At 35.9% G+C, this 10029-nt stretch overlaps 1 protein-coding gene across 1 annotated transcript; it reads right to left on the bottom strand.

Moving 5' to 3' along the window:
* Positions 1-832: 832 nt before the first annotated feature.
* Positions 833-1935, bottom strand: LOC139784372 (uncharacterized). The gene is made up of 2 exons (XM_071723544.1): positions 1829-1935; positions 833-1637 (listed from the first exon to the last, which is right to left on the bottom strand). The coding sequence occupies exons 1-2, from the start codon at positions 1933-1935 to the stop codon at positions 833-835; spliced, it is 912 nt and encodes a 303-aa protein (XP_071579645.1).
* Between the last annotated feature and the right edge of the window lie 8094 nt (positions 1936-10029).

Below are 10029 nucleotides of genomic sequence, written 5' to 3'. Positions count from 1 at the left end.
ACGTCGGCGTTAGGAGGAGGAGGAGTATCTTAAATAAAATTTTCACACATTTGGACTTTTTGTCGCAATATCTCCGCTCGTAGGGCTCGTAGCGGAAAATATTGTAAGAGATACCCCCCCCCCTTTTCGACTTCAAACTATCGATCAAGCCTACTTAGAACTTGATCCGTTCACTCGTTATCGAGATCTCAACATCTCGGGTACTCGCAACCCGTCGCGTCGCGTAAAAGAGTCACGGTCGGTCTCGCTCCGCGTGTACTTGGCACGAGACACTACCGTGTCTCTTGATTAATGGAACCGCACGTAGAAGGGATTATATCACAAAATTGCGTTATCAAACTCAACCTAAGTGATATGTTATTTCAAAAAAATATATGAAATCTTTAAATTACGCCAACTACAAAGAGAATATATATATTGCTTGGAAAAATAATTGTAGTGCAACTACTCTTAAAAAATAAAACAAAATTGTGTTACCTAACTCAACCCAAGTGGTATGTATCTTTGTATTCCTGAGGATCTTTTTATCAACCCAAGTGGTAGTAGTTTTAATTCTCCTTGATAAAATTATAATATTACAAAGAATCATTTAATCATTTTAATCACAAAGAATTAAAGAGGTAACATTATAAAATAAAAATATTTAATTAAAATAAAATAAATAAATTTTTCTTGTAAAAAACTTGGCGCTGCTTTTTTAAGATTAATCTAGACAAACTTGCATAGGTGCATAAGCATATGCATAAAGAGATGGATTGGTCTATTTCCTTTTGCACATATATATAAACCAATCAATTTCTTACGCTTATGTTTATGCGCTATGCAAATGCCTTCAACCTTCAACCATTACAGGGGACCAGCATGTATCGGTTCCATCAATTTCTCGACTATATGCTTTAGCACCATCCTTTTGGTCTTCATACATCAAATAGTTGTGTAGACATACTGATGCCAAAGTTACTTTGTCTGCTGTTTTTGGCAGCATACAAATAGATTTATGGAATATTTGCCACCGATTTGCTAGAATGCCGAAGGCAGTTTCAATTGTGCGTCTAGCTCTAGAGTGTCTGTAGTTAAAAATTCTTTGTGGAATGGTCAAATTAGAAGTAGAGTATGGTTTCATCATTCTTCTTGTTAATGGAAAAGCAGCATCTCCTATGAAAAATCCTGGTAAGCTAATATCAGTACCAGGAAGTTTGGTATTATCTTTTGGCAAATTTAACTGGTCATTTTTTATACTTTGACCAATAATTGAAGCGTCAAATATTCCACCATCGCTATTTCCTCCGTAGGCTCCTATGTCTACTAATTGAAATCTATATAGATGATCACAAATAGCCAATAACACTATACTAAAATATTTTTTATAATTAAAGTAGCAACTGCCAGAATTTGGTGGGCACTTTATTCTAATATGCTTCCCGTCTATTGCTCCAAAACAGTTTGGCATTTGCCATCTGTCCCAAAATCCATCAACTATTAATTTCCACTCTTCTTGTGTTGGGACTGTCAAATACAAAGGGCTCAAAACGTTAGAAAGCACATAGCAGACTTCTTTTATTATATTTCTTACAGTAGACTGACCTACACGGAAGGAGAATGCGATGGAACTTATACAGTTTCCAGTCACAAGATATCTGTAAACCCATACAATTATTGTATGTACATACATTTACAGTATTGAAATACAATATAGTAGAATGATGAATATTTGATAAGTAAATGATTTTTAAATGTACTGTAAGAACTAAATTTCAAAAATCTTTAATTTTGTTACATATATAAGTGTAATCACGCCAATATAAATAAATACAATATTACAAGTTACCTTAGAGCAATAACTAGTCTTTCTTGAGGCACTAGAGCTCTCTGGCTTTTCTTGGTGAGGTGAGGCTTTACTAACTGTACCAACTGGTCAAAGTGAGAAAATGTCATTCTACTGTACTCGAAAAACATGCGTCTATCTTTCGACTTCTTCAGTTCGTGAAATAAATTATTATACTCTCCTTGATGTTCTCGATTTTTATTAATAGGTCTAACGTGCCATCGCCTGTTAACCCACCTCTTATGTTTTTTTTCTTAGTTTTATGTAAAATAATTGCAGTTACACATAGTAAGAAAGATGCGAGTAACTGTTTCTGTTTCTTCATATTTTATCTGAAATTGCACAATAACACAATATACATATGGGACAATCCACGTCACTTTTACCCCCCATCTGTCCAAAATTGGTATGGACGGATTTTAATGACTAAGGGCGGAAAATGTTCGTCTTGAAAAGAGCTTTCGAAAGGCGTGTGGCATATATGCGCAATTCAACATGGCGTCATAGTTATGGCTGCTTAAAGGGATAAATTCAAAATTTCAGAACATGGGCAGATAAAACGGTGAAAAGTAACTAAATTCACGTGAAACTCAGTATTTGGGGGATTTTGGGGTCGCTGATTACGAATCTGAACGTAAAATTGTGAAATTCAAAATGGCGGATGCAAATATGAGAAACGGACGAAAATTCCAGTAAATGATCTGAAAACTCTTACTGGAGGGTTTTTTGGGTCGCTGATCACGAATTTGTAGCTAATTTGTTAAAAAACAACAGAAAAACCGTGTTAATTGAAATTCTACTCTTAGCGTTACCCAGAGATGACGGCGTGGACGTGGTAGAAATTCATCTCCTAGAGTAGAATTTTAATTAACACGGTTTTTCTGTTGTTTTTTAACAAATTAGCTACAAATTCGTGATCAGCGACCCAAAAAACCCTCCAGTAAGAGTTTTTAGATCATTTACTGGAATTTTCGTCCGTTTCTCATATTTGCATCCGCCATTTTGAATTTCACAATTTTACGTTCAGATTCGTAATCAGCGACCCCAAAATCCCCCAAATACTGAGTTTCACATGAATTTAGTTACTTTTCACCGTTTTATCTGCCCATGTTGGATCTGAAATTTTGAATTTATCCCTTTAAGCAGCCATAACTATGACGCCATATTGAATTGCGCATATATGCCACACGCCTTTCGAAAGCTCTTTTCAAGACGAACATTTTCCGCCCTTAGTCATTAAAATCCGTCCATACCAATTTTGGACAGATGGGGGGTAAAAGTGACGTGGATTGTCCCATATATAAAGGCGGTAAGGATTGAACTTTTTCTTGTAGCATCCTCATAAGTAAAGCCTAAAATAATCACTCTAATACAATCTCTTTCATATTTCTTAGCAAAAATGCAGTAATATTACCTTATTTTAGTTACACCATCATTAGGTATATAGCAAGTCAAATTCTATATTATATAACTCGAGAAAGCAAACTCGTACTGTGTTATTCTTGTGCTTCCAACAAACGTAATTCGTCCAATAAATGACTGAATACACGCGGTATAATTACGGCTTTGTCCTATCCTATATGTATAAAAAAAATGATATATATATATTATATATAAATCCAATTTATACAAGCTTATTTGATATTTATATTATTACTACTTACAATAGTTCAGTAAAATTATATTTATATGCAGGGTGAATCACTAAAGGTGTTACAGGCTAATATAATTTCTGAAATTGAACGAAATATGAAATTCTTATTTTCTAGCAACTGTTTGGTATCGAAACGGATGAAAAAAAATTAATTTCGCGTCACACAATGTTTGCTTTTTCGATATCAAACAGTCGCTGGAAAATAAGAATTTCATACCGTGTTCAGTTTCAGAAATATAACCTCTAACACCTTCAATGATTCACCCTGTATAGTAAAATTGTTATAAATTGTTATTGTTATTAATTGTTATTAACTGTTATTAATTGTTAACTGTTCTATTTTTAATACAAAATATTTTATATGCATTATACTTAATAGGTGCCTCGGATTGCGATCGATTCTCTCGCGTTTTCTTTCACGTATAGTGCCGTAACCGCTTACGTTTCTTGTGCGTTGACCTACGTTACGTTCCGCTACGCCACGTTACCAATACGACAGGCTTGTGCGGTGGCTCTAAGTCTAAGTGTAAATAAGGTAATCCACGGATTAAAGGTAAATCAGACGACATCGTGACCCATCACTTTTGCGGGATCTGCATCGACAGATGGGAAATGTTCGGGAGTAGAATATTCAGATCCTTATGGTACGTGGCAAGATGTGGTTGTACAAGGAATAGTAACAGTTACTTAAGTACTCATCGGGCAGTAATTAATATCGAGACAAATCAAATTCATTTGAGAACGGGAACCGTTTGTCAATATGTAGATGGCAATTGTATAGATATTGAAGGAAGATATACTTACTGGGAAACTATACCTAATGATTATTGTAAATTCAGTCATTATGACGTCCTGTATGAGGGAAAAGCAAAGAAAATGGTTAGTGAAACGAATGGTAAATTACAAATACTCTATTCCTTGTCGACACAAGATGTCACATTCGCACTTATGCGAATCGGTGAGGAGGTTCTTTGCGGATACACTCTAATAAAAACGGAACATCAAAAACTCGTAATTTTAGAAACAAATAAAGGAGATTCTTTTGCACGTAGAAGACCGTTAGCAATTAAAAACATAGATATTTTTGCCTACGTAAATTCAAAATTTGTTTATGTAGAACGACACATTCGCACACAAATGAATCGCTTATACACAGACGTATTAAAACAACGCTGCAATTTGGAACGGCAAGTGATGAAAAACGCGCTTAGCCTTGCGATGCATGCTCCCGACGACTTCGCGTACCAAATCATGAAGGGCCTAGGATACATGGCCGTGATTTCTGGAGAGGTAGTGCATATAACTAAATGTACTCCAGTGGAAGTAAAAATACGCCAAACTCGGGAATGTTATCAACAATTGCCTGTATCGAAGGGAAACGAAACATATTTCTTGACACCTCGAACGCATATACTTTTTAGAACAGGAATGCAAATCTCGTGCAGTAGGATACTTCCTACAATGTACCAGCTGAACGACGGGTGGTACCGCATTACACCGAACGTGGAATACAGCAAGGCCCATGATACTGGAACCGATGACCAAGCCTACCTGGCATTACAGCGATCCAGGATCCTTGGCAGCAAGCGGCATTTACACCAATCAGGACCTCGAAAAACTGAGGGATCATATAATGTTTCCGAAAAGGCCGAAAAGGTCGGAATACTGAACACCGTAGCACGAGGCGTAATGGGGGAACCGACCATAGCACAAGGGATGTCACTATCTTATCTCTTGGACGAAAATTCCTTACAGAAAATCACAGAGAACGCCTGGAAGAAACCCTGGGGAACGTTCTTAATTTTTGGCAATGCAACTGCAGGATTAATCGGAATATATTTCTTTGCAAGGACAGCAAAGCTGATAATCGACACCATTATACACGGTTACGCACTACACACTATATACGGATGGTCAATACATTTAGTCGGAGCACTGTGGGACTCGGTGACCAATTTACTACTGCATCTAGCGCGAGGGACGCCGAAGGATGACAAAAAACAGGGAAGAGAAGCAGGAGCACCCCCGCTCCCGGCCGAACAAGAAAAAACTGCAGCGGACACCGCACACGAACACGCACACGCACACACTCAACTCTTACGATCTCCTTCGTACCATATTGCTATGCAAAGCAATGTGGAAAACGTGAAAAAATCTACTATCCGCAACGAAGCTCACAATACGTATCCACAGCTATAAATAAAAAAAAATATTTTTCTCTCTTTTCTTTCTTTTCCTCTCAAGGAGGACTGAGAGTAATAAAATCCAGATTTCGAAAATATGGAAACTATATTAACTAAGTTAAAAACAAATGTAAAATCCGAAAACTCAAGCGTTAGCCAGTACGATCTTGATTCTTGAAGAGCGCACAAGTTGTACTCGCTATTTATATAAACCCAGGTAAACTCTAAATAAACAATTATATTATACATATATGTATACATTAGAATAGTTGTTGAAATTAACACGATCACATTTATACAAATCAAGTATTAAAATGAGACCGCCGACGCCTGATGAAAGAAGCGAGGAGGAGAAGAACGAATTGTACGGGCCGATCGACGGAGTTCTGCCCGAGGAGCACGAAGACACATACAGGGTTATCGTAGACGGCGCGTGCCTCCGCGACCCTGAGGGGGAGGAGGGAATGGTGCTGGTGAACTCCTCCTGGCCACGTACAAAAATGTGTCTAGTCTGCTATTTAGATCAGTTGCCACCACTCGAGGACGACGAGGAGATCCCCGAAGTTGATGGATATGAGGTCAAGTGGGGGTACCACGCCCTCAGCTCGCCGCGGCACGGACTCCCGCCGTCGACAAAGTTTTGCTGTACCAAGTGCGGAGAGGTGATTTTGGGCATGAGACCAGCTCGACAGTGCCGCGACTGTATTGAGGAGTTCCTCGTACAGAAACAAAAGTACGAGATGGCGCAGCCCTTATGAAAAAGTAGTACTGGTTTTAATACTGGAAAAAGTATTGGTGAAAGTACTGGAGACATAAGTACTCAAAGTACTACTAAATTCGACCATACTGACTTCGTCAGTACTCCTTCCCAGTACTCATCCAATACTCATTCAGTACTCTCTCCAGTACTCCCTCCAGTACTTTCTCCAGTACTCCCTCCAGTACTCTTTTAGTACTTATCGAATACGTGGGATACTAACGTGTGGTACAGGCGCAGTACTTGCGCAGTACTATCCAAGTAGAACAAAAAGTCAAGATGATATCAAAATAACGTCATATTGATAGTTTAGTGTGTTAATTTAGTATTTTATTAATTTAGTATTTCCAAGATACGTTACGAAAAAGTAGTACTAGCAATCAGTACTCAGTACTGAGTGATCAGTACTCGTAGTATTGACAGTACCCAATCAGCAAAGAAATGTTTTTAAAAATATTTTTAAAAACATTTGGAAATAGTTATTTGTGTAACAAGTGCGGGAAGTTGAAAATTGGACACGGGTGCGGAGTGGACGCACGAGCCCACTGTTTCAAGTGGTGTGTGGAATTGGCTATTTGTCGCACAAAAAACACGCGCGTAATGGGCCACTTTCCACGCACGTGTGATATAAACATTTTTGAAAACATTTTTAAAAATGTTAAAAATAATGGGTTAACAGACCTTTTTTTCATTGAAAAAACATTTATTTTAACATTAAAAAAAACATTTTTTAATGTTTGAAAACGTTTATTTTAACGTTTAAGAAAAATGTTTTTTTAATGTTTAAAAAATGTTTATTTTAACGTTTAAAAAGACATTTTTTAGTGTTTAAAAACGTTTATTTTAACGTTTAAAAAAGTGTTTTTTTAATGTTAAAAAAACGTTTATTTTAACGTTTAAACATTTTTGTAATGTTTGAAAATGTTTATTTTAACGTTTGAGAAAATGTTTTTTTTATGTTACAAAAACATCTATTTTAACGTGTTCTAAAATGTTTTTTTAACGTTTGAAAAACGTTAATTTAAGATTTGAATAAATATTTCTTTCACATTTAAAAAGTTTTTTTTTAATATTTGAAAAACAAATCTTAAAAATTGTTTTTTTATACTATATTTATATTATTAGTTGTATAAAAATCTTAGTATTCGTATTAAAAGAACATTTTTCAAACGTAAGATGTTTTTCAAACATTTAAACAACTTTTCAAATGTGAAACAATTATTTTTAAAATCTAAAATAAACGTTTTATAAACGTTAAGAAACATTTTTTATTTATAAACTTAAGGATGTATGTGTGCCATCTCAAAAGCATTACCAAAAATCTAAAAATTTCATAGATTGTTCTATTATTACGTCTAAGTATCTGTGTAAAATTTCAGCACAATTCTCTTACTGGTTTAAAAGTTATTGTAATTAAGGATGTATTGGAGGTATTTCAAATATATTCAGAAAGTGCTGTAAATTGTTTCTAAATTAAATTAAAAATACTCTGTAAAATTTTGAAGTTATTTAAGAGTTATTTAAGTTTAAAGTTGATAAAATTAACATTATCCCTTATAGAGAATCGACACTTTGCTGTAAATATAAATAAAATATAAAAATAAACCATTAAGATATTTCTTAAACTTTTTTTATGTGTAAAACATACATCATTGATATTGTATTTTAAGTTTCAAAATTTTTTGCCACAAAAAAATTTTTTTAATTGTTTAAACAATACTAATTATTTAAATAACAAAAAATTATACTCAAACTGTTAACAGTAATCCCTTCTAACATATAAAAAATTTTGAGTTGTTTGACATACATGCAAAGTCTTCAATCAAGAAAACAAAATTATACTACATATAGCTATAGGTAAAACATCCTTAATTGTGTGCTCATTGATAAACTTTAAAACAACAAAGTACTTTATTAAAATTGAAAAAATAAATGTTAAAATTTTATTTTTCTCATTATTTTATTTGAATATATTTCTATACAAATATCTATATATTATTTATATATAGATATTTATCTATATATATAAGTCACGTCCGTCTGTCTGTCTGTATGTATGTACGCGAACTACTCATTCGTTAGTGGACCAAATTTTTACCAAAAGTATATGAAATAGGGGTAGAATTTCCCGGGGATGAAAATGTCGTGGTTAATTTTTCGTTACCGATCTTTTTGGAAACCGGTTCTGAATTTTTTCAAATTTTACGAGAATTTTTCGGGTATTAATTTACCGAATCTTAAGGAATTGTATATGAAACAGGGGTAGAATTTCCCGGGGAGTATCATAATGTGCATAGTTTTTTTGCTACCGATTTTCTGGAAACCGGTTTTTTTTAATTTTTTCGATTTTTCCGGAAATAATTGACCGCATTTCAAAGAATTGTATATGAAACAGGGGTAGAATTTTTCGAGGAGTGTTATAAAGTGTATAATTTTTTGTTACTTATTTTCTGAAAACTGGTTTGTTTAATTCTTCCAATTTTTCGGGAATTAATTGACCGAATCGTAAAGAATTGTATATGAAGTAAGGGTAGAATTTTCCGGTGAGCATAGTGCCATAAAGTGTATTGTTTTTTGTTACCAATTTTCTCATATACTCATAAATGTCACCAAGTTTCAAGGGTAAACCAAAGGATGATGTCGCTGCCCTAGATATAGAGGTTGATGTTGAATCTTAATAATGCGAAAATATACGACGATGCGCCGCGTAGCGGGCGCGAGTCGAACTCTCTCACAGCGCGAGCCCGCGTTGCCGCTCGCGCCGCACAATCGTGGACGACGGAAGACGCGCGGTGCGGAATTCATCTCTCTCTCTTTCTCGCTCTCTCTCTCTCTCTCTCTCTCTCTCTCTCTCTCTCTCTCTCTCTCTCTCTCTCTCTGTCTTTTTATTACATGTTAATATAATTTATTATAGTTTTATTTCCGCGGCCACGTTTGTGTCCACGGCCACGTCCGCCATATCCGCGTCCGCCACGTCCGCGTCCGCGTTCATGTCCTCGGCCTCTTCCTCCTCTGGCCCATCGAGGTGGTACTGGTGGAATCTCAGTAGCCATCACTGCAGGTTGTGGATTGTTAGTCACCACTGCAGGCTGTGGATTATCAGTAGCCATCACTGCAGGTTGTGGATTGTTAGTCACCACTGCAGGCTGTGGATTATCAGTAGCCACCACTGCAGGTTGCAAATTGTCAGCAGCCACCACTGCAGGTTGCAAATTGTCAGCAGACACCACAGCCTGCAGTGGTGGTTGCTTCGTCAAAGCAGCGAGTTGCTGCTGCAACTCATGCAACTTCTTCTTTAAGTAGAGATTTTCAGCATTAAGGTCCACAATGTCATTCTAAAAAAAGATATATAAAGATATATATATATAGATAATAATAACCGCAATTCCTCTCTCTCTCTCTCTCTCTCTCTCTCTCTCTCTCTCTCTCTCTCTCTCTCTCTCTCTCTCTCTCTCTCTCTCTCTCTCTCTCTCTCTCTCTCTCTCTCTCTCTCTCTCTCTCTCTCTCTCTCTCTCTCTCTCTCTCTCTCTCTCTCTCTCTCTCTCTCTCTCTCTCTCTCTCTCTGTATTTAATTCTTCCGCCGTAATGATACCGCTAATTTAAAAAAAGA

Source organism: Temnothorax nylanderi, unplaced genomic scaffold, assembly GCF_030848795.1.
Source record: "Temnothorax nylanderi isolate EJ_2023f unplaced genomic scaffold, tnyl_v1.0 TNYL_tig0617_pilon, whole genome shotgun sequence".
Taxonomy (NCBI): Eukaryota; Metazoa; Arthropoda; class Insecta; order Hymenoptera; family Formicidae; genus Temnothorax; species Temnothorax nylanderi.
Note: the sequence above shows the minus strand (reverse complement) of the source record. Positions and strands in the feature narration are given on the sequence as shown.

Bases quoted from the DNA above. Each gene is read 5' to 3' on its own strand.
- LOC139784372 (XM_071723544.1), bottom strand. From the start codon at position 1,935: ATGACATTTTCTCACTTTGACCAGTTGGTACAGTTAGTAAAGCCTCAC. The intron at 1,638-1,828 runs GTAACTTGTAAT...ATGGGTTTACAG, and splicing joins AGACTAGTTATTGCTCTAAG to ATATCTTGTGACTGGAAACT.